This window comes from Danio aesculapii, chromosome 4 (assembly GCF_903798145.1).
Source record: "Danio aesculapii chromosome 4, fDanAes4.1, whole genome shotgun sequence".
Taxonomy (NCBI): Eukaryota; Metazoa; Chordata; class Actinopteri; order Cypriniformes; family Danionidae; genus Danio; species Danio aesculapii.
In genome coordinates, this window is record NC_079438.1 from 20,746,803 (window position 1) to 20,771,390 (window position 24,588).

The 24,588-nt window shown below is 41.0% G+C and overlaps 1 protein-coding gene, 1 non-coding gene and 1 pseudogene across 2 annotated transcripts in view; 1 reads left to right on the forward strand and 2 right to left on the reverse strand.

The window, feature by feature from the left end:
• LOC130222049 (NLR family CARD domain-containing protein 3-like) overlaps positions 1 to 12,857 on the reverse strand; it is a 29,881-nt gene extending 17,024 nt beyond the window's left edge. Inside the window, exons 1-5 of the mRNA XM_056454670.1 lie at positions 12,652 to 12,857; positions 11,127 to 11,238; positions 9,561 to 9,665; positions 8,334 to 8,438; positions 7,965 to 8,049 (exon numbers count right to left, since the gene is read on the reverse strand). Coding sequence (XP_056310645.1) covers positions 7,965 to 8,049; positions 8,334 to 8,438; positions 9,561 to 9,665; positions 11,127 to 11,170 — 339 coding nt within the window. The 5' untranslated portion in view covers positions 11,171 to 11,238; positions 12,652 to 12,857. The remainder of the gene's footprint in view (positions 1 to 7,964; positions 8,050 to 8,333; positions 8,439 to 9,560; positions 9,666 to 11,126; positions 11,239 to 12,651) is intronic.
• Positions 1 to 24,588, forward strand: part of LOC130222237 (oocyte zinc finger protein XlCOF6-like) — a 314,140-nt pseudogene that overhangs the window by 82,186 nt on the left and 207,366 nt on the right.
• trnar-ucg (transfer RNA arginine (anticodon UCG)) lies at positions 16,632 to 16,704 on the reverse strand. The gene has a single exon. It is a non-coding gene; the product is annotated as a tRNA-Arg (tRNA).

The following is a 24,588-nucleotide window of genomic DNA, read 5'->3' on the forward strand; positions in this document are numbered from 1 at the left end:
GCTGCAGGATCCAGACAGGTTGCTTCTCCTCTCATCACACACAATCATGATCCAGAGCCCCATGCCAACAATCCACCACCGAATAATGGAGACCCCAGCTCCTGTCGGGCCTTTTTATCGCAGTGTGCGCTTGTTTTTGCCCTACAACCCCGCCGTTATGCCTCAGAGGCCTCCAGGGTGGCATATGTCCTGACCCTGCTTACGGGGAGAGCACGTGAGTGGGGAACTGCAGTCTGGGATGCCAGGGCACCTTTCTGCCGCTTTTTTGATGACTTTAAGCAAGAGATGATTAAGCTATTTGACCGGTCTGCACAGGGAGATGAGGCAGCCACCCGGTTGGCACGACTGACCCAGGAGGGTCGGTCCGTCACCGACTATTCTATTGAATTCAACACATTGGCAGCCACTTGTGACTGGAATGAAGGGGCCCTCCGGTCCAGATTTTTTGAGGGTCTGCATGAGGAGATCCAAGATGAGATCTCTTCTCATGAGCTTCCTCGTCACCTGGAGACTCTTATTGACCTGGCTCTACGTGTGGAGGGACGCCTTCGCCGCCGCCGCCAGTGGCGGTCTGTCCATTCTTCTTCGAAGGTTGATGACATCCTCCCCCAACAAACCTCCTCTACTCCCGATGCCGAGCCCATGCAGATGGGACGGATGCGCCTCACGCCTCAGGAGAAGAGGGACCGTCTAGCTCGTGGCGTGTGCCTTTACTGTGGCAAACCAGGGCACTTTGCCATCAAGTGCCATTTAAAAGCCAGGGCCCATCAGTAAACCAGGGGATCCTGGTGGGCGCCTCTCCCTGTCTGAATTCCCCCCTGTCTCGCACCCTGTTACCCATCACCATTCAACATGAGGGATCCCTCAACTCCAGCTCTGCCTTGCTCGATTCGGGGGCCGAGGGCAATTTTCTGGACAGTTCCACTGCCAAGCAGTGGGGTATTCCCGCCATCCCCCTCCCTTCTCCCATTTCTGTCTGGTCGCTGGCGGGTCAGCTCATCTCTACCATTACCCACGTCACCCCTCGTGTAAGTCTTGTCGTTTCTGGCAATCACCGTGAGGCCATTGAACTGTACCTTTTTGATTCACCAGGTTCCCCTGTTGTCTTGGGGCATCCCTGGCTGGTACGGCACAATCCTCACGTTGATTGGTCCGGGAATTCTGTGTTGGCCTGGAGTCAGTCTTGTCTTGCTTCTTGTCTGGGTTCTGCCTTGTCTCCTGGTTCTTTGTGTTCTGTGTTGCAGGAGGAGATTGTTGATGTAACTAAGGTCCCGGTGGAGTACCATGGTCTTCGCCAGGTCTTTAGCAGGTCTCGGGCTGGATCCCTTCCTCCTCATCGACCATACGACTGTGCCATTGACCTCCTCCCAGGCACTTCTCCACCCAGGGGTCGCTTGTATTCCCTTTCTGGTCCAGAAAGAGAGGCTATGGACAGGTATATTCAGGAATCACTTAGTACTGGTCTCATCCGTCCCTCATCATCACCTGCGGGTGCGGGCTTCTTCTTTGTAAAGAAGAAGGATGGCTCCCTGCATCCATGTATCGACTACAGAGGGCTGAACGACATCACAATTAAAAACAGGTACCCCTTACCTCTTATGTCATCTGCCTTTGAGTTGTTGCAGGGAGCCCGGGTCTTTACCAAATTAGACCTCCGTAACGCTTACCACTTGGTGCGCATCCGTGAGGGAGATGAGTGGAAGACAGCCTTTAATACCCCTACGGGACACTTTGAATATCTTGTCTTACCTTTTGGTCTGACCAATGCCCCAGCTGTCTTCCAGGCCCTGGTTAACGACCTGCTGAGAGACATGGTAAACAAGTTTGTCTTCGTGTACCTGGATGATATTCTCATTTTCTCATCCTCTTTACAGGCACACACTCATCATGTGCGTCAGGTCCTCCAACGACTACTAGAGAACCAACTCTTTATTAAGGCGGAGAAGTGCGAGTTCCACACTAAGTCGGTTACATTCCTGGGGTATGTCATCTCGGCTGAGGGAATAAAACCTGATACTGCCAAGATAAGGGCTGTCGCTACGTGGCCAGTCCCCAACACCCGCAAGGCTCTGCAGCGTTTCCTGGGTTTTGCCAATTTCTATAGGCGCTTCATCAGGAACTTTAGTCAGATTGCTGCACCCTTAACGGCTCTCACCTCCACTAAGGTATTGTTTAGGTGGAACACACAGGCTCAGGAGGCCTTTGATGCTCTTAAGTCCCGTTTCGTCTCTGCTCCTGTCCTTTTATTCCAGATCCTGAACAACAATTCATTGTCGAGGTAGATGCCTCTGATGTTGGGGTAGGCGCGGTCCTATCTCAGCGGTCCTCAAAGGATGGGAAAGTGCACCCTTGTGCCTTCTTCTCTCATCGCCTGAGCCTAGCAGAACGTAATTACGACATTGGTAATAGGGAGCTGTTGGCAGTCAGGCTGGCTTTGGGTGAGTGGCGTCACTGGCTGGAGGGAGCAGTGCACCCCTTCTTGGTCTGGACGGACCATAAGAACCTGGAGTATATCCGTTCGGCCAAGAGGTTGAGCGCACGCCAGGCCCGCTGGGCACTCTTCTTTGGCCGATTCAACTTCAGTCTCTCGTACCGGCCAGGGTCCACAAATACTAAACCTGATGCCCTCTCTCGGCTGTTCGAGGCTCCCAGTGAGGAGTCCCCAATTGGACCCATCCTCCCCGAGGGAGTGGTGGTTGGGTCCCTCTCCTGGGGCATCGAGCAGCAGGTAATTAAGGCCGGCCGAGGGATTGAGGTGCCAGAAGGGTGTCCGGAGGGTCGGCTGTTTGTGCCGGTTGCGCTGCGTCCCGAGGTCCTCCGGTGGGGGCATGCATCCAGGCTGGTTTGTCATCCAGGAATTTGGAGGTCACTGGCTGCCATCCGCCAGCGATTTTGGTGGCCCTCTCTAAGGCCGGACGTCAGGCAGTTTGTGTTGGCTTGCTCAGTTTGTGCCCAGAACAAGACTTCTAACCAAGCGCCTGTTGGTCTGCTCAAGCCCTTGCCCATTCCCTCTCGTCCATGGTCCCACCTGGCTCTTGATTTTGTTTCTGGCCTTCCCCCCTCAAGAGGAAACACTGTCATCATGACTGTAGTAGACCGCTTTTCTAAAGCAGCCCATTTTATTCCTTTGCCCAAACTCCCCTCTGCCAAGGAAACAGCTCAAGCTATGGTTGACCATGTCTTCCGGATTCATGGCCTTCCGGTTGATGTGGTCTCTGATAGGGGACCACAGTTTGTTTCCCGGTTTTGGAGAGAGTTCTGTCGACAGATCGGAGCCTCAACGAGTCTTTCTTCAGGATTTCACCCTCAGACCAATGGGCAATGTGAGCGAGCCAACCAGGATCTCGAAAGAACCCTCCGCTGCCTGACCTCCCAGAATCCTTGTTCCTGGAGCCAACAGCTCTCATGGGTTGAGTACGCCCATAATTCCCTGCCGGTAGCGTCTACAGGTATGTCCCCATTTCTCTGTTCCATGGGTTATCAACCTCCTCTGTTCCCCTCACAGGAACCTGACGCTGCAGTTCCGTCGGCCTTGGCCTTTGTTCAACGGTGCCGCCGCACCTGGACGAGGGCTAGGGAGGTCTTGGCTCGGACCTCTAGACGAACCAAAGCAGCAGCCGACCGTCATCGGACCCCCCCACCTGAATATGTGTGTGGTCAGAAGGTATGGTTATCCACCAAGGACCTGCCTCTTAGGGTAGCCTCACGTAAATTGGCTCCCAGGTTCATTGGCCCATACCTCATCACCAAGGTCTTGAGTCCGGTGGCAGTTCGGCTCAAGTTGCCTCCCACTCTTGGTCGGGTACACCCTGTTTTTCATGTATCCAGGGTTAAACCTGTGTTTAGATCTAGTCTTAACCCTGCTGTCTCTTCCCCTGCCCCTCCCCCCCTCGCCTAGTGGATGGTTCTCCTGCATACAGTGTCAGGAGATTGCTGGATGTCAGACGCCGGGGCCGGGGTTTTCAGTATCTAGTGGACTGGGAGGGTTATGGTCCTGAGGAGAGGAGTTGGATTCCGGCTCGGCATGTTCTGGACCGGACATTGATTGTGGACTTTCACCGGTGACGGGGTAAGCCCCTCCCCTGAGGCGCCAGGTGGCGCTCCTAGGGGTGGGGGTACTGTCATGGTCTGTCACCTGCATGTTGTCATCACGTTCATTTGTTTTGTTTTTCTCGGCGCACATGGCGTTAGTTTGACAGCTCGCCATGTGCTCCGCTGTCTCACCCCACCCACTTGTCATTTTACTCATTAGATCATTAGTTCATTCACACCTGCCTGTAGTTTACCTTCATTAGTCTTCCTATTTAGTCCTCTCGTTCTCACTGTCTTGTACCTTATCGTTCGCGTGTGTTACCTTACGATCCTGTTTTATAATATCTTGTCCAGTCCTGTTTCGTCCCGTTTCTGTTTAGGCTCCAGTGCCAGTCGTTAATGTTTGTCTTGGATTTCCGCCTTTTTTTCTCCTTAGTCAAACCATCCCTGCTGCTGATCAGCCGCGGCTTCCTCACCCCTCCGCACTTCCTGCTGTAGTTCCCCCTCTACCGCCCACCAGCGATCTTCCTCTTCGGCCGACATTCCACCTGCTCTCTCTCGTCCTGGCTGCCAGCGCACCGGCATTAACCCCTTGCTGACTGACGGTTTTGGATTGCCGTGCACCTCCCTCTGGAACAGTTTTGCTTTCACTTTTGCATTGACTTTATTTATTGACGGCTTGGACTGCCGTGCGCCTCCTGTTGGGACAGTTGGTAGTGCATTAGTTTTCTTTTGTTTTTACACTGTTGATTGGCGTACTAGACTGCCGTCTGCCCTCTACAGGCCATCCTTGGTTTTTATATTCTTTTATTTTTGCCTGGAGATTTATCCCTCTGTGGGTTTTTCCAGCCCTTTCGGCTGGAGGTTTTTGTTATTGCCCAGCCAACTAGATAAATAAAAAATATATTTTGACCTGCACTTGAATCCTCTTGCCTTCTTCCCTGACAGTTGAAGGCTGTGCAGAGAGTGAGTCTCTTGACATTAAGCGAGTGGTGCGAGCAGCTGAAAACATTCGGATGTTTGTAGAAAAGGCCTTTTGCACAATGCACTGATATCGTTAACAGGGACGCAATGATTATCCAATTTCACTATTAACCTCACTTTTATTCATTAACTATATTGGATTAACTATAGCAGCAAGCCGTTGACATCTTTTCCACACGCAAGTACATTATTTCCAATAGAAACGTGTGCATATTTAGAGTGGTGCACACGTGACTTTGCAAGCAGACCGACGCACTCGCGCCCTGCAGGTGCACAAAGTAGAAATGATTTCACGCTGTAGTGGTGAGAGTTGTGCGTGGTTAATCTACTGAATTTGCTGTTATGAAATATTAATGTTCTAAAAACTGAATCTTGTATAACAAATAGAGCTGTAAATGTTATAATATTATTAATATACATCATTTATCATTGGCTTTTATTTGAAAACTCCTAATAAACATTCAAATGAAGGTAAATTCCTCTTTGCCAGATATAATGAAGGCATGGAATAAACCAAATGAAAACGGAGGCAAAAAAAGAAGATAAACAATATAGAAGCGATGTTCAGCAGCTGATCGACATCAGGTGATTATTATTACTGTAAAGTTTATTGTACACATTGATGAGGATTATTTTATATAGTGCAGGGATGGGATGTGTAAATATCCTGTTGATATTTAGAAATCTTGCTGTATTTATATTTTAAACGCATGATTTTTCCACATGGTAAATGATTATCTATGGTGTGTATTTTGGGTTCTGTTGATTGCTAATTCAAAATAAAAACCTTTCTAAACATGTGTTGTTTACATGTTGTTGTTCATATTTTACAAGTGTTATTTCTTCCCCTGTGAAGATAACAAATACCAACAACCCATTATAACAGAAATAGTTTTTTGTGCTCATAGCTGAGTCTAAACTAAAGACCGTTTATTTCTGCAGTCCAACATGTATTGTTTTTATTAAATTATAACAGCTAACATCACACAGTTTTTTAATATATTATTATTACATGTTTTTAAATGTTATTTAAAAATTAATGCTTATATTTATATTAGTGAGTCTTTGTTACAGTGCAGATACGGGTGGTCAAGTGAGAAGTTCAGGGGGCAGGGTTGATTTGACATAGAAGCTTTTGATTGGAAGCTTGATTCTGCGGCTCCTCCTCTGCCTCAGGCAGTCCTTCTGCGCATGCCCAGGCTCCAATTTCAGCAGTGTTTTCTGACAGTTTGTGCCCGTCACGAGGCGTTTTGCCTTTAAAGCATTCAATGGGAAAAGACACTGTTGCGTCGTCCATATTTTATACAGTTGTTGGTTTGAACTATACCGTTCCTGCTCTTCTCACTGAGCAGGGATTTCCACCCATTTCCAAAGACCAACTGCAAATTATTTAGCGATTTTATTTCAAAACAGCTTCAGGAGCAAAGTCTCATGAGCGTGAGGTATATCCCTGTTAGTCAGATCTCTGCTTCTCCTCTGTTTTAAACTTTAATTTATTTGGCACCAGCTATTGAACTGTTTATTATGTCAGAGAGTTTACAGTAAATACACTGTTCTGTATCTACACTGTTTTACTGTAAACAAATGACAATACATTTAATTAAACTGACACATAAATGAGTCCCAAATCGCATCCTTATGCACGATTCTACGCTATTTTGTAGTATTAATAGTGTCAGTAGTGCGTTCACATTGAAACTCTAACAAAAATAAGTGCACTTTAATTACCCGGATAATTACCCATGGCAGGTATTATTTGGTAGTTTAGTCATTCATTTCACTGATTTGGCGACCGTCAAACGTCATCAGGGAAACAGTTTGAACTTCCGCTTAATTATAAAACATTAGTGCTCCATTTGGGATGACACTACATACATATACTATGCTGTTTAGTGTGCAAGTGCATAAGTACACAGTGTATTGTGTGCCATTTGGGACACAGAAATATAAAGTGTAGTGAATTCCCCTGCAGATGTCTCTGGACCACGTTCACAACATTGATTTGGGAGGAGTCAGATTTTTCATGGCTTATCAATCCTAATCACATGGCTATAGAAATTTAGCGACTCTTCGAGCAGAGCTTAGCTACAGTCCAGTGAAAGTAGTTACCGACACTGCATGTGAAATCTGTCTTATCTGTGTATTAACTAGTTTAGAACTATTAGATTTTCACTGACAGACAAAATGTAGTCCTGTTTTAACCAAACCATCTGTGTTTAGATGTCTATTAAATTGATATATGGAGAAATTGACTCTGGTCTGTTGAATTTTTAGAGAATAATGCACACCAGAGATTTCCATAAAAAGAGCTGAAATACTCATTTTGATCATGTTGATCGGACAAACACAGATCAGAACAGTAAAGGGACTATTTTTGTGTACATTCATAATTACAACTAAACTATAAGTTCTTGTAAAAAGAGTAAGGCGCAAAATAGATTGTTGCATGAATGAATTAGAATATGAAGAATGATGAAGATCCTGCTTATGCTTTAATGTGTCCTTTCTGCAAGTGACTTACTATGACTAAAAAGTGCATCCCTACAGATAATGTGATATGAAGCTACACTGTGCATGTCTGGGGCAACATCTTAGAAGAAGCAGAAAAATGAGGTCATTCCAGAAAGACATAATAAAAATAATGATAATAATAATAATAATAATACAGTAATACATAAAGAAATAGAAGCAAAAAAAGTTGGGATAACTAGAAAACAACTGTTTGCTTAGTCGAAATCAAGAGAAATTAAATCGTGATCACAAGAAAACAAAAGAAAATATATATTTTAATGCATGACGCTCCATAGATTAAGACGTTTTTGCAGACGTTTTTAGCTGTGCGGTTACAAGGGTACAAGATTCAGTTCTCAAAAGCCTTGTGAACAAATATTTCTGTGTTTCATGGAGTTATTTTAGTGATTTTATGACTCAAAATAAGTTTTTCTTACCTGAAAGATCCACTGGAGATTGTCTGTGAAACTCTTGTGTCTCCTGTGAGTCTTGGCTCCTGAATCTGGTAACTCATATTCATCACTGTTAACAAATAAAACTACTGTAATTATACATTTAGAAGCAAACACACCTCTCACCACAGTGGAATGAACTGCCAATTATTCCTGCATATGTTTTACACACCAGCTGCCCTTCTAGCTGCAACCCAGTACTGGGAAACACTCATACACATTCACACACACACACAGGCACACACACACACACTATAGCCATTTTAGTTTATTCATTTCCTCTATAGTGCATGTTTTTGTACTAATATGTTCAAAACAGTCCATGTGTGAGCAATAATGTAAAACAAAAAATACCTTTGAGCAGATGATGAGGTTTCCTCACTGAAGTTTGGTGGATCCTCTTTTGACCGGTCACTCTTCAGAGACACAGAGCTGGACACACATGATCCTGATCTCACACTGAAGACCCAAACACACCAGAGGAAACGGATCATCACAACCTGCTGCAGTCTCTCTTATGAACACTAGAGGGCACATGGTTTTATCTTCCTGGACTTCATTTCCCATCAGCCCCTGTGCTCCTGATTGTCTCTTTACAGCAAAATTAGCTTGTGTGGAATCATGAATGATTAATTACTCATTAAAAACTTTAAAAGTGTCGAACAGATAATAATAATAACACATTTTATTTAGAGTGCGCTTTTCTAGGACCCAAAGCGCTAACAGGCATAAAAGGCAAACAAAGCAGAACAATAAAAACAGTTAACAAGACCACAATAAAACAATAAAATATGAACGATTCAATACAATTGGATGATAAAATTAACAAAAATAATCAATCTCAGTTAAAAGCAACGATATAAAGGTGAGTCTTGAGAAGTTTCTTAAACAGTCCAGAGAAACAGCATTCCTGATGCTGATAGGCCATTCCATAGCTTAAGCGCACTGTATGAAAAAGAACGACCACCCATAGTCTTTAGTTTACAGCGTGGCTGATACAAGTCCAGATGAAGAATGACGACTGCGGGTGGGAGTGGCCAGAGTTACCAGGTCACAGATGTAGTCAGGTGCTAGCCCATGCACTGATTTATATGTTAAAACCAGTCTTAAAATTAACAGGAAGCCAGTGAAGTTGCTGAAGTACAGGAGTGATATGGTGGCACGAGGAAGTATTTGTTGAAACCCGTGCAGCAGAATGGACTGTAAACGTCTCAGAGAGCTTGCTGGTAGGCCCCGGAAGAGTGAGTTTCAGAAGTCAAGACGTTTATGATATATATCTCAAATATTACGGTGGCTGAATTTGCATGATAAGATAACTTTATATGACAAAGAGGATATTTTACTACCAGAGATTTTAGATGCATTATTTAAAGTTACAAACTGTAGATAAATGTTTAATGGTCAGATATCTGTCCTTATCAGGAGTGTGGATGAAGACAGAAAAATTAAAGAAAATTATATAACACTGTTCTTGTGTTTCTTACATATTGTGCCTTTAAAGTGTTGTGTAAGTATAATTAAAATGTCCTGATGAAAACTGAAACAGTCCATGTGTGAGCAATAATGTAAAACACTGAATACCTGATGGCAGATGATGGGGTTTTCTCTCTGAACTTTGGTGGATCATCTTTAGAACAGTCACTCTTCAGAGACACAGAGATGGACACACATGATCCTGATCTCACACTGAAGACACAAACACACCAGAGGAATAAACTGCAGGACAAACTTCAGTCTCCTTTACAAGAGTTTTAAGAGTTTGTTTTGTTAATTCAGCACAAACTAATTGTTGGCTGAAGGTCTGTCTGATCAGGTCTGCTACACAGGAATCATGGGTAAACATGACACATATAGCTCTGGTGAAGATGACACCAGATCAAGCTGTCTGTAATCTAGACTGATCTAAACACATTTCCTGAAGTTAAAGAGCCCATATTATGGGTTTTTGAAAATGCCCTTCCATGTAGTGTGTAACACAGCTCTAAGTGAAGTGAAATATCCAGCTAAGGCTTAAATCTGTAAGTGTACAGTGTTTAAAACTATTGATTCATCTATAAAAGAGTCGACTCATAGTGCTTCAAACGAGTCGCCTTGATAACGAGTCATTAGGTGTTTCGCGATGACGCAGCCACGAAACACAAGCCTCGCCAGTAGTTACGCGCAAACCAGGCCCACTAACACAGAAAAAACACTAGACACACACACACAGACGCCGCCGGTCGAATGAAGTCACGCTGTGCTCAGATGGATAATATTGACAGTCTCTACCCAAAGATGAGTTGTTAACCTGGTACAGTACACGCGGTTACTCTTTATATTCTCTTATCACATGTAAGCCACGTTAAAAACGCGACGCGTGCCGCTTTGTTTACGGATTTAACGTTAAAGGCTTTTGTGAGCTCGCGTTCCACTGCCGTTTGTCGTTGCTATGGCGATCAATCATAAGCTAGGAGACAGGAGACTTGTGTCACTTTCCCTAGTTCTTCTGAGGAGCGTTGTGTGTGTGTGTGTGTGTGTGTGTGTGTGTGTGTGTGTGTGTGTGAGAGAGAGAGACTCGCGTCGCTTTCCCTAGCTCTTCTGAGGAGCGTTGTGTGTGTGTGAGAGAGAGAGAGAGGGAGAGGGAGAGAGAGAGACTCGCGTCAATCTCCCCAGTTCTTCTGAGGAGGGTTGTGTGTGTGTGTGAAAAAAGCCTTACACTATGAAGCGTGTGTGCACTGTGACTACTTTTATATAGTTGATTAGCAGCTGGGCATTTCACTCTGTCTCGTGCTGAAGCCTGTCACTGTCGACCAATCGCAGCAGGCTGTCATCGGTCCAATCAGCGCAGATTAGCTTCGCGCTGAGGAGGGGGTTGGGAACAAATGAATCGCTGAACGATTCATATGGGAGTCGTTGGGATAATTAGGTAAAAATAAATGCAGGTTATAAGACCATCAAAGTGTTTTATGACCTTGCATGCATATTAGACTGTTGTTGGAGACCCTTACAACCTAAATATGACCCTATTTCATGTATAATATGGGCTCTTTAAACTGAAGCTTTGTCCATCATTTGATCAGGCAATAGCAACACAAATAAGTGCATTGTTGTTGGTCTTTGTTCTTCAGAGAAAGTGTTGAAATAATGGTGTAAAAACAGAGTCAATACCTGTGTTTCTCTGAGAGAGAGTCCTTTACTCGCTCCTCTGCCATACTGCAGCTAAAACACCAATGCAGACATAAGCAGAGCTTTGAGGTAACAATCAGCCGCTGACCATCACCTGGAAATGACAATATACTGAGATTAAGAACATCCCACTTTACAGCAATCAATGCTTTATTCCTGTAGGCTATTTTTGTAAGGGAAGACTGTTTGTATTAATGTGTCTACTCAAGTCCATTTTGCCAAATATTACACACACACACACACACACACACACACACACATATATATTAGTAGTAGTCATTATTAACTTAAAATATTGTAATTATTATACGTGTATAATATAGACATATACATTATTGACAGCAATGTATTATCTAATTTCAATATTACATTTATATCTTTCATTTAAAATGTTTATTAAATGTTTATAATAATTTACTAATTAAATTTACTGTAACATAGCAGAAAACACATTATGCTTACCAATCTCACTAACATTAACACTAACCTGCTTCTTTATAAAGGATAAAAATGGAATAAAAAGTGTACTTAAACGAAGAGGCACCAGTTCCAGCTGCCACAAAAAGGCAATGGACACAGAATAAAATAGGTTGCTCAGGTCAAAAAGACAGAGAATCAGGGATAACAGCAACAAACATTTTAAAAGAAAGAGCGATAGACAGACTCTGTTGAACTTATAAAATGCACAGACATACGTTCAACATGTGTCTACCTCAAGGACCGGTCTTCCAGGTTTTTTTTTTTTTTTTTGCACCCAATCAAACAGATGAATTAAAATAGACATTTTAATAAATTAAACAAAAAAAGTGTAGAAATAAAACAAAAAAAAGTGTAGAGCTTGTTTGTTTGCATAAATGCATAATTTGATGGTTCAGAGTAATAGTTGATTTTTATAATTGCCTATAATCTATTTGTACACTTTTATTTATTTATGTATGTATTTATTTATTTATTGTTTGTTTGTTGTATTGTTTATCTGTTAGAACTCATATTGTATTGCTACCAACAGCAAGTGACAGAATTTCTTTCTTTCATTCCAATCACAGCAAATAACTCCTGCAAGTCCTGCAGGATTTGTCACTTGCTTGGATCCATTGTAAAACCTGTAAGAAATTCCTGCACATATCGTCAATGTGTCCTACAGGATTTTATAATTCCTGCAGGAGGAAAAAATAAATCCTTAATGATTCCTGTAAAAAGTACTGCATGATTCTAAACCTGTAGGAATTGCCTGTACATATTGTCATTTTGTCCTGCAGGATTTCATAATTCCTACAGGATACCAGCAGCTTCCTGCAGAAAAACTGAAAATCCTGCAGGATTCCTGTAGGCTATTTTTGTAAGGGCGGACACCAGCAGCACTACAATATGCATGTAGATTATAGTAATGCAGACATCAGTAAATACTCAAACATTACATCAATAATGCAGCAGTTGTACATCAATTAAACACAAATAACTGACAATCATAGTAGTATAATGTAAGATACTGTCGAGTGAAACTCACGCTTCTCAATGACGCACTTTTAAGGATCGTCACGAGCGAGACTTCAGCACCGCGTATAAGCATTATTAAAACCCATCCGCTGTCAATCCAGATAATAATACACTCTTCTGCAGTTCACAAAGAGAAGGTGCTACAGAACGAGACGATAATCTACTGTTTTGCGCTGTTACAGATAAGATTGTAGGACCTCTGCTTTCGCATCGCCATTCCTGAACGGATTCACTTTCGATTTATCATTCGGTTGATTTTGAACAGAACTGAACTGATTCGCGGACGATTGCTTCATTCGGTTGATTCTGAACTGAACTGATTCGCGGTGGCGCGATTCACTAAATACGCCACACAGTTACTTCCAAATCAGAGACAACATAATCGTTGTACAACACCTATTTTAAATGTGCATAAACTGAAAAATGACCTTTTTACAGTTGACATTTGCACGGAATTGCTCATATATATATTTATACTGATTAACATTAAGGCAGTTGGTTTAACCCCTGATCTGACACCTCAGATTTGATCATTTGATATGTATGTGTCTGTCACGATAACTTCTGCTTTAGACAACTATTAACTAATTACTTTATTTATTTATTAGCTTAGTTAGTAGTTAGTTAGTACTAAAACGTTACCAGTTAAATGCAGTTTAAGGATCATCCGCATTCTTCCTGTTTACTGAAGCTCTGCTTTCACTTTCGATTTCCTGACTCTGTTTAAAGTTTATTCTCTGCTGAATGATGTGAAATTATCGAGTCAACCTGATATAGAAGAGCACAAACACTTTCAAGGGATGAAAATAACCCATTATATTGTAAAAATGACCGTGTTTGGACCGAGTTTAATCGGTGTTTGAGGCTTTCAGCTTCAGGAGCAGACAGTCGGTATTTTGGCGGTTGTCAAACGTATATGTGCTTTACCGCCTCCTGCTGGACTGGAGTATGGAACAGGAGTCTTACATGGAGGGAAACGAGAAAAACAAATCACACTAAAGAAAATACAGTTAAAACTGTAAATTCGTTCTAACAGACCAGTTTCTTTCAGACGTGGATTATTAAAGCCTCTATATGTTGACTCTAGTATATTTTCCAGAGTAAATGTAAGATTATGTCTAATAATACTTCTCTGAATATTTTTCTTTTGTATTGATAATCTTGACATTCTGTTATTACATGTTGCACATGTTTCATGTTGGTTACAATGTTAGTATAAGTCATGTGTGTGTTTCCCAATAAACACAGTGTCTTGTTTAGTCCTGTATGTGCTATTCTGAGACAGTTATGATCATTTCAGAATTTTTAATAAGGCACAAGGCAATCTTTTCAGATGTCATTTTAAACAAGATAGGGATGGAACAAAGTAGAATATGTAAAGTATGTCAAAAAGAAGAAGAGGGTTTTTTACACATGTTTTTATATTCTCAAGAATTGGAAAGTTTTTTAAAAGATTGTAAAGTTTTAATTAAAGGACTACTTGGAGACTGGGATGAAAATGAAACAGAATGGAGCAGAGTATTGATGTTGGGATGGAATAAGAAAAATGAAAATAAGAAAATTGTCAACCTATGTATCATGCTGATGAAGAATGCAATGTGGGAAAGAAGAATTGTGGCAAAAAAAGAGAAAATTGTGAAGGATGTATGGGCAATTTTAAGGAAGAAAATGGAAGGATATGTGGAAAAACTGTATATATATATTATAAAAACGCATGTCAAGTTTTTAAAGAAATGAACTGGAATTTACCACAGTTTTAATGTTTTGATTCCAAATGATATTTTAATGTGTACTGTATTGTGCTTTACCGTGTGGAATTGTAATTGAAATTATTTTAATTAAAAAAAAAAAAAAGGCAATGCCTGATCTCATCTGAACTCGGAAGCAAAGCAGGGTTGGGCCTGGTTAATACTTATATGGGAGACCGCCTGGGAATCCCAGGTGCTGTAAGCTTTTTGAATTTCTTCATTTGGCAGCGAATAAACTTTCCGTGTCACAGCTCTGCTGCTGGTGTCTTTTCTGCTGCAGAAACAGAAAACAAAAAAAAAAAAAAAAAAAAAAACAGGTAAACAATTGAGGTGATAAGGGCGTTGTTTCTGTAATAAAAAAAAAAAAAAAACGCCTGTCATAGAAAAAGAGGTGGAGCTGTGCTATCTATGTTGTTTCTATGTTAATTGTAGCAGCTTTTGCTGTGACTTTAGTTAATGAACATTTAGTGGACTTCTGATCTAAATCAGTCTAACATGTACAATTATACAGACAAAAAAAGGAGCGGCAATGATTCGGTTGTTAGATTTGTTTATGGATCTTGAACAACACACCAGCTTTATATGTAAGCACCATTTTTGTCTTTGTACACAGTCTCTTCTCTGTAGGCACCATGCAGGATTCAAAATGGCCTTTCGCGTTAGGTATCTCGTTACCCTTTTAGTCATAACAGGTAATATGCATGGCACTGCAGGAGGTTAATGACATTCAAACACATCTCAAGAAGGTTTTCACAGCTACCGTGTTTCATCCACCAAACATTGCTCCCAAATTGAAGTGAGACCTTCAAAGACAAACCAGATGGGACTTGAACCAACAATCCCAAGCCCCAGAGGCTGACGCCTTATCCGTTAGGCCACTGGGCCATTCCGCCATTCATTTGTCATGGATTTTTTGTATGCCTTCAACAAGATGCCAACGCATGGAAAACTGCACTTCAGGATCTCGATGCCAGTTTGCATTCCGTCAAATAAGATGTGTGCAACTAATGGTCAAACATTTTCTTTGTGCAATCATCCACATTCGTGTATCATTGGTCCTGGGGTATGGTTCTCGCGTATGGTGTGACTGGTCTTGAGTTTCAAATTCCAGACAAGGCCACTCTCATTAACTTGAAATCACAACCTTTCTGCAGATATTTTCTTGTTTGCATTTCATCATCATTTACCTAACATGAGACCATTAGTTGAAAGCCACGAGGTACTTGAAGTCAAGATCTCCATTACCAAAGCTTAGCGGAACCTTTTAGGTTTGTAACGTGTCAGTGAGATTCAAGCAAGTGTTGCATATAAAGGTTGTAAAAGAAAAATGTATGTGTGTATTTAAAATGTGGTCTCAAATGTGGTACACTGCCACCCTGTTGTTGTTGCTTTTGTTTTCTCTCTCTTTCTCTCACTCTCTCTCTCTCTCTCTCTCTCATTCTACCTTGTCTCACCTGTTAGCAATTAAGTGGTTGGGGCATGCGGCAGTAGGAACAAAGGGAGATGGTGCCAAACACTAGTTGGTGAAGGCTGCTCTCATTTGTTTTTCCTGCCCCAGACTAGCTTTTGTGCTTGGGATACTAGTTGTAATATAAAAAAATCTTGTTGTTTGTGAACAATAGCAAATTTTTCACTTTAAAATCCCATTGTTTTTTATACTTTATCTTGTTGGTTTTGTTTCAAGTTATTGGAGCTGTACAGAGGTGGATATCACTTTTCTTTTGAATTTTCTTTTGAGAGTTTAGAAAATGGCTTCCTCATTCAGTTAGATCTTTTGTTTGTTGTTTTGGCATTATCCCCTCCTGACCTATTTTTCTTGTACCATAGGTCATTTATTATTTATTAATCTGTTAATAAATGTACTTTTTTTTACATTGGATTTGGTGTGAGTTGTTGTTTGAGTGCTGGGACAGGAGAAGGATGTTGATCGTTGGCTGCCTTGCCCTTTAGTTTTTTATTATTTAGTTATATTTTCTATTATCAAAATTGGCCTCTAATTTATCTTATAAGTTGGCAAAATTTAAGTTGTTAATTTTTGTTTTTCCCCTTTAAGTTAAATTGTTGAGTGTTTCCTTGACCCTAGATAGGGGAAGTATGTAACACAAGATTGGAAGAATCTTATTTGAAGTGTGCAGCAAGTCTGAGAATTCGAAGCTAACTATTGTCCTCAGATCATCACGCCTAAGTTTTGAGAAGACCAGTCGGAATTGTTTCACACAACTTAAATGCAACCCAACAAAGACAACCCAGATGGGACTTGAACCCACAATCCCCAGCTTCGAAGGCTGATGCCTTATCCATTAGGCCACTGGGTCAACAATAGCCTTTGTCATATCTGATGTATGGCTCAGGAAGTTCTTGTAACTCAGAAAAACAGTACTTTAGGATCAATATGCCATATTGCATTCAGACGATCTGGTGTGTACACCTAATGACAAAACAGCTTCTCTGAGGAGTTTTCCATTGTCATGTCTTTTTGACCTAGGGGTATGAACCTAGCTTTTTAATTATACAGACAAAAAAAGGAGCGGCAATGATTCGGTTGTTAGATTTGTTTATGGATCTTGAACAACCCACCAGCTTTATATGTAAGCACCATTTTTGTGTTTGTACACAGTCTCTTTTCTGTAGGCACCATGCAGGATTCAAAATGGCCTTTCGCGTTAGGTATCTCGTTACCCTTTTAGTCATAACAGGTAATATGCATGGCACTGCAGGAAGTTAATGACATTCAAACACATCTCAAGAAGGTTTTCACAGCTACCGTGTTTCATCCACCAAACATTGCTCCCAAATTGAAGTGAGACCTTCAAAGACAACCCAGATGGGACTTGAACTAACAATCCCAAGCCCGGAAGCTGATGCCCTATCCCTTAGGCCACTGGGCCATTTCGCCAATCATTTGTCATGGATTTTTTGTATACCTTCAACAAGATGCCAACGCATGGAAAACTGCACTTTTTCCATGGATCTCGATGCCAGTTTGCATTCCGTCAAAAAGATGTGTGCAACTAATGGTCAAACATTTTCTTTGTGCAATCATCCACATTCGTGTCTCATTGTTCCTGTAGTATGGTTCTCGCGTATGGTGTGACTGGTCTTGAGTTTCAAATTCCAGACAAGGCCACTCTCATTAACTTGAAATCACAACCTTTCTGCAGCTATTTTCTTGTTTGCATTTCATCATCATCCACCTAACAAGAGACCATTAGTTGAAAGCCATGAGGTACTTGAAGTCAAGATCTCCATTACCATAGCTTAGCGGAACCTTTTAGGTTTGTAACGTGACAGTGAGATTCAAGCAAGATTGGATGAATCTTATTTGAAGTGTGCAGCAAGTGTGAGAATTTGAAGCTAACTATTGTACTCAGATCATCACGCCTAAGTTTTGAGAAGACCAGTCGGAATTGTTTCACACAACTTAAATGCAACCCAACAAAGACAACCCAGATGGAACTTGAACCCACAATCCCCAGCTTCGAAGGCTGATGCCTTATCCATTAGGCCACTGGGTCAACAATAGCCTTTGTCATATCTGATGTATGGCTCAGGAAGTTCTTGTAACTCAGAAAAACAGTACTTTAGGATTGATATGCCATATTGCATTCAGACAATCTGGTGTGTACACCTAATGACAAAACAGCTTCTCTGAGGAGTTTTCCATTGTCATGTCTTTTTGACCTAAGGGTATGAACCTAGCTTTTTAAAGGTAACACTGGATTGTCTTGCACAGTCAACTTAAAAGGAACTGCATCAAAGACAACCCAGTTGGTACTTTAAACCCACAATCCCCAGCTTCGAAGGCTGGTGCCTCATCCATTAGGCCACTGGGCTGTTTTTACTGCCTGTGAACTGTAATATGCCTCCAGGGAGTAACTGACACACGTAACAAAAACAACATGAACAAAGAGTAGAGTGGATCGGTCTCACAGAATTTTTTTGTGGCACTGCAGATTGCTTTTACAGGGCTTGTTGGACTAGGGGTATGATTCTCGCTTAGGGGGCGAGAGGTCCCGGGTTCAAATCCCGGACGAGCCCTATACCTGTCATGGAAAAAGGGCGGAGCTGTGCTCACTATGACGTTTCTATGTTAATTGCAGCAGCTTTTGCTGTGACTTTAGTGAATGAACATTTAGTGGACTTCTGATCTAAATCAGTCTAACATGTACAATTATACCGACAAAAAAAGGAGCTGCAATGATTCGGTTGTTAGATTTGTTTATGGATCTTGAACAACCCACCAGCTTTATATGTAAGCACCATTTGTGTCTTTGTACACAGTCTCTTCTCTGTAGGCACCATGCAGGATTCAAAATGGCCTTTCGCATTAGGTATCTCGTTACCCTTTTAGTCATAACAGGTAATATGCATGGCACTGCAGGAAGTTAATGACATTCAAACACATCTCAAGAAGGTTTTCACAGCTACCGTGTTTCATCCACCAAACATTGCTCCCAAATTGAAGTGAGACCTTCAAAGACAACCCAGATGGGACTTGAACCAACAAACCCAAGCCCCGGAGGCTGATGCCTTATCCATTAGGCCACTGGGCCTTTTCGCCAATCAACGAAAAGGAGCCGGGTAACACTTTATTTTGATGGTCCCCCTTTAGATAGTCTACTGACCATAAGTTACTTTTCAATTTCTTATCTGTTTACTTTCATTTGGGTAGTATCTGTGGATAGGCAATCAATACAATGTCTACAGCATGTAAACATTTATTAAACTTTCGGTAAGATAAGTGTTATCAATTTAGGTTCTAGATGTTCAACAGTGTATCAGTAGATAAGCAACAAATCTTCAACAGATGTTCAACAATGTATTAGTAGATATGCAATAAATCCTCAACATTTAATAAACTTGGTAAGTTACGTGTGACCAAATTAGGTTCTAGATGTTCAACAGTATATCAGTAGATATGCAACAAATCTTCTACAGATGTTCAACAATGTATTAGTAGATATGCAATAAATCCTCAACAAGTTTTCAGAACATTGACCACCAAGATGTTTGTTGTTATTGTCTGCATGTAGTTGTTATCCAGTTTATGAATAGACTTTGAGTAAACATTCAATAATCAAATATAAAATTAGGGTTAGGTACAATCTAAGAGTGTTCAATTAACTTTTTGTTGCATTTAACCTAACTTTCAGTAGACAGTTATTTTACTTTAAAGGGCACATAGTTTACCTCTTTTTTAAGATTTAATATTAATATTATGGTTCTTCTGAGTGTGCCAGTTTAGGTTCAGTTTAAAACACAATTCAGATTTTTTTATTATAATGTGTTAAAAAGTGTCATGTTGGGGGCGTGTCCACAGTTCGCTGATTTATGGGTTTGTTGCTTCACATGTAAATTAGTTTCGGCTTCCTGCCAACGTAACAAGGGGCGGGGCCATGAGCTCACCCGCTCTGCGTTTGCAACAGAGTCTGACAGGCAGACAGAAAAGGAGCAGGAGTGAGAGGTTCAGCAATCAGTCGTACATGTACGACTCGGACACAGACCAAGCAGAGAGTACAAAATCATATGTGTCTTTGTACAGTTTTACAGCCAACTGTGTGCTAGTTTCAAGTGCCGAGCTTGTACACAGAAACTATAAACCATGCACACTTAATTAACTTTTACTGAGGCACCGGATGCGCCGCTCGAAGCCGCGACACGGCACATCAGAAACTCTCTGTGGCGCGGCAGAAACATGAAGTGTCCCTAATCATCGCGCCACGCATTTTTTAATTCTAAACATAGGTTTCTATCAGGGTACACACAACGGCAATTCAAGTCTGCAGCGGTCCGAGGCGCCCAGCCGTCGACTTGAGTGTACCCTGATAGAAACCTATGTTTAGAATTCTAAAACGCATGCTATTTAAGATCACAGGGAGCTTCTGGGAATGCGAGAAATGCAAACGGCTGAAGTATAAGGTAGACTCAATGAGAAGTACACATGTTTGCAAACCTACCTAAAGATACAACCAATAATTCCGATTAGAGCGATAATGCGGAGAATATTGCTCTTGTGTTGAGCCCAATGAGCCTTGCATCTAAAATAGAGCTAGCGTGTTCCTTTAGTGATATCGCTTCGACTCACGCTGAAAATGGCAGACGTGTATCAACAAACTGAGGATATGATGACGCGCCTGTCAATCAATATTGGTGGGCGGTTGGACCGCACTCCTACGTAAAGTTGCGGTCGGTTTGAAAACCGCTCCAATTGGTCCATCGTTTTTATGTTGTTAAATTGAAAAAAAAGCACTGGGTGTGCTTATATCACCCAATATGATGGTCTATACACCATACATGCACATATGTCTGTCTAAACAGCTTGAAAAGTAGATTTTTTACCATAGGTGCCCTTTAAGGTACATATTTATCAGCTCATCTGTTGTCACACTGGGCCCATCAAAATGAAGTGAAAACCTAAGAAATGCTGTTGAATGACTGTAAGGAGCCAACATCACAGACAGCATGGCTACTAGTCTGTAAATGTTAAGCAGATAGTCAACAGGCAGGTAGTAGTGACACTGATGCAAGTATTTGAAGACAAAAACCCAACAGCGCCACACGTACAAGAACATACAAATAAATACCAGAGTCATTAGTTCGTCCAACTGCTTTTAATTTATTGCTGTCAAAACAAAAATAAAATAAAAATATTAACAGCCCAGGTAATTAAGCTGAAGAAAACATTTGGTTCAGGACAATTAAGAACAATTGTTGTTACATCCACAGCGGAATGAACCGCCAACTTATCCAGCATATGTTTTTATGCAACGGATGCCCTTACAGCTGCAACCCATCACTGGGAAACATCCATACACAATCATTCACACACATGAACTAAGGACAATTTAGCCAACCCAATTCACCTCTACCACATGTTTTTGGACTTGTGGGGGAACCGGAGCACCCAGAGGAAACCAACGCGAACACCGGGAGAACATGCAAACTCCACACAGAAACACCAACTGACCCAGCCGAGGCTCAAACCAGTGACCTTCTTCCTGTGAGGCGATCGTGCTACCCACTGCAACACCATGCAGCCGCTATATAATTTTTTCAGGCTCAGTTCAGTAATTTAACTATTTTGTGGCAAAGAATTGTTTTTTTCATTGTCTTTAACATAGTAGGCTGAAAAATAACAAATTTTAGAAATACAATTTAGATGACATGGTGGCGCAGTGGGTAACACGTTCGCCTCACAGCAAGAAGGTTGATGGTTTGAGCCTCGGCAGGTGGCATTACTGTGGCATACCATGTTGGCGTGGGCTTCCTTCGAGTGCTCCAGTTTCCCTCACAAATCCAAAGACATGTGGTACAGGTGAATTGAGTAAGCTCAAATTGTCCGTAGTGAATGAGTGTGTATGGATTTTTCCCAGTAATGGGTTGCAGCTGAAAGGGCATCTGCTGTGTAAAACATGTGCTGAATAAGTTGGTGGTTCATTCCGCTGTGGTGACCCAGGATTAAAAAAGGGAAATAAATTTACTGAATTTAGACGGCATTTAAAGGTTTTTGCATCTGATCTCAATATAATATATTTTTGGCATTATAAGCTGAGCTTATTGTGCTCTACTTTTTTGCTTCTACATTTTAACAGTAAACAGAAACATTATTGAACAAAGAAACATACAATAAACATGGCCTTAACAATAAGCGACAGAGCAAATCTACTCTAATCACTTATTCAGACAAAAAGGCAAAAGTGAACCCTTCCTTTTCATTGATAGGACTTTTATGTGAACATCTCCAACAATGAGCTCTCTACACTTTTGAGTGAACTCTGTTCATTTTCCTGGTGTGAAGCTGATGCTGTTAAATTGCTCCCTGTTAGCAAAGTACAGCTCTGCAATTGGAGCGAGCTGGGCCACTGCATTTCGAGAGACACCTTCTCTCTGGAGTGCTCTGGTCATGGTTGCTCCACGTCTTGTCAGCTTCAAAAGCCTTCTGTAGCGATGTATGACATCACGAACATTATTAGCTGAAAAACTATTTAAAACAATTAATACCTTCATGACCAAATAATCACAATGCAACCACCTATCCTAAGCCTAATGAGCATGTAAAATTATAGAAATAAGTATCATTAACACTGGCACATCTGTGTGTGAAAACAGTACATTTGAGACAGAGAGATAGAGTGTAGGTGTGTGTGTGAGAGAGCATGTACAAGAGTGAGTGTGTGAGTGAGAGTGTGTACAGGTGTGTGTGATTGTGTATAAGACTGTGTGTGAGAGAGAGAGCATATACTTGTGTGTGTGTCTGAGAGAGAGAGAGAGAGAGAGAGAGCGCATGTACATGTGTACTTGTGTGTGTGTGAGTGTATAAGAGAGTGAGCATGAACTGTATGTGTGTGTGAGAGAAAGAGTATGTTTGTCTGAGAGAGAGAGAGAGAGAGAGAGAGAGAGAGAGAGAGAGAGAGAGAGAGAGCGTGTACATGTGCTTGTGAAAGATTTTTAAAAACACATTTAATTGTGAATTGCATATAGAGGAGACAATTGAAACAAATGACACACCAAACTGTTATTTTAAAAAGAAAACAAATCGTATCATTCATTATGATGTAAACAGAAATAACTACCATAAAATTAAAACTGGACCTCGTTTATCTTGTCATATTTGTTCTTCTTGTCCTTCTTCTTGTTCTTTTTATGTTTCTTGCTTTAGTTTTTCTTCTCTGAGTTGTATTCACTGGAGGTAAAACAGGGTGACAGTTATATTTCATCTTTTGTATACAGTGTTAACATTTATATAATTATACTGTATGAAGTTAGCAGTTAAAAGAGGTAACAGATAGGCTTACCTTCACCCTCCACGCTTTCTAGGTTGTGTTTTTAACGGGTGTTTGACTGTGAGATCTATAAATATAAAAATTCATTTTAGAAGGTGGCAAAACATTTAAGGCCATTGGGCAGTTAGTTAAACAGTGTTGTGCTGAAATGTCCTGAAAACTTGTCAGACCAAGCACTTATTTACTTTTTGGTTTTATATTTAAGCAAACCCTGCTGAAAAATCCAGCTTAAACCAGCCTAGGCTGGTTGGCTGGTTTTAGCTGGTTGACCAGCCTGGTTTTAGAGGGGTTTTGGCCATTTAGCTGGTCAGGCTGGAAAATGACTAGCTAAATCCAGCTAAAACCACCTTGACCAGCCTGGTTTAAGCTGGACATAGCTGGTTTTAGCTGGTCATTTTCTAGACTGACTAGCTAAGACCAGGCTGGAAATGGCTGAAAACCAGCCTGGAAATGGCCAAAACCCCTCTAAAAGCAGCCGGTCGACCAGTTAAAACCAGCCAACCAGCCTAGGCTGGTTTAAGCAGTTTTTTTTTCAGTAGGGAAGTTTTAAGGGAACTGGATATAATTATCAATGATAATACTTTAATATAATGTAATAATTTTTATTTTAAATAATGATTATAATTATATATATTTATATCCACACTCACACACACACACACACAGTCTAAAAATGATTAATAAGCATGTAATATATACCCAATGTAAAGATACATTATTAAAGCATGTAAAACTACTTGAAGTTTATACAGGTTGTCATGACAGATGATGATTAAATGGAAGTTTTTGCCTATATCACTTTCTGTACTTGAAAACAAAATATTTATGCTTTTTAAAATCTAGTTTACAACAACTGACTACCATATAGGCTGAGTTTAAATGGATCGATGTTGATGCGAGCTGATCACATTCCATTAAGCCTACTTGTAACAGTAACACAGTCAAATCACAAGAAACATCAGGTCAAAAACTTCATACATACCTTTTCTTACACGGTTGTTCTGTTTGGATCTTCACGGAGTACAAATTGGCTTTTCTGCCGTTAAGGAAACTTTATTTGGGCGGCAATCCTTTTTAAGTGCCTTTTAAGTAGTTCTCCTGTAGAGGGCGCTTAGCTGCACATAATTTAAGTCGAGCCTCTGTGTCTTATGAGAGAGATTAAAAACAGTCATATTTTATGAAAAACAAATTATATTACTTCTAGCCATCTCATTTACAAAATAAAATCGTCCTGCTAACGTTTAAAAATATTAAATAAGGTTTATAAACTTTACTATGATTTATAATTAGATTAATATTATTATGGAAGCCCATTCCCGCCACTGAATAAAAAAAAAATAATTGAAAAAAAAATTAATAATTTAAGTCAGAATTCTGAGTTATAAAGTCGCAATTCTGAGTTATTAAGTCAGAATT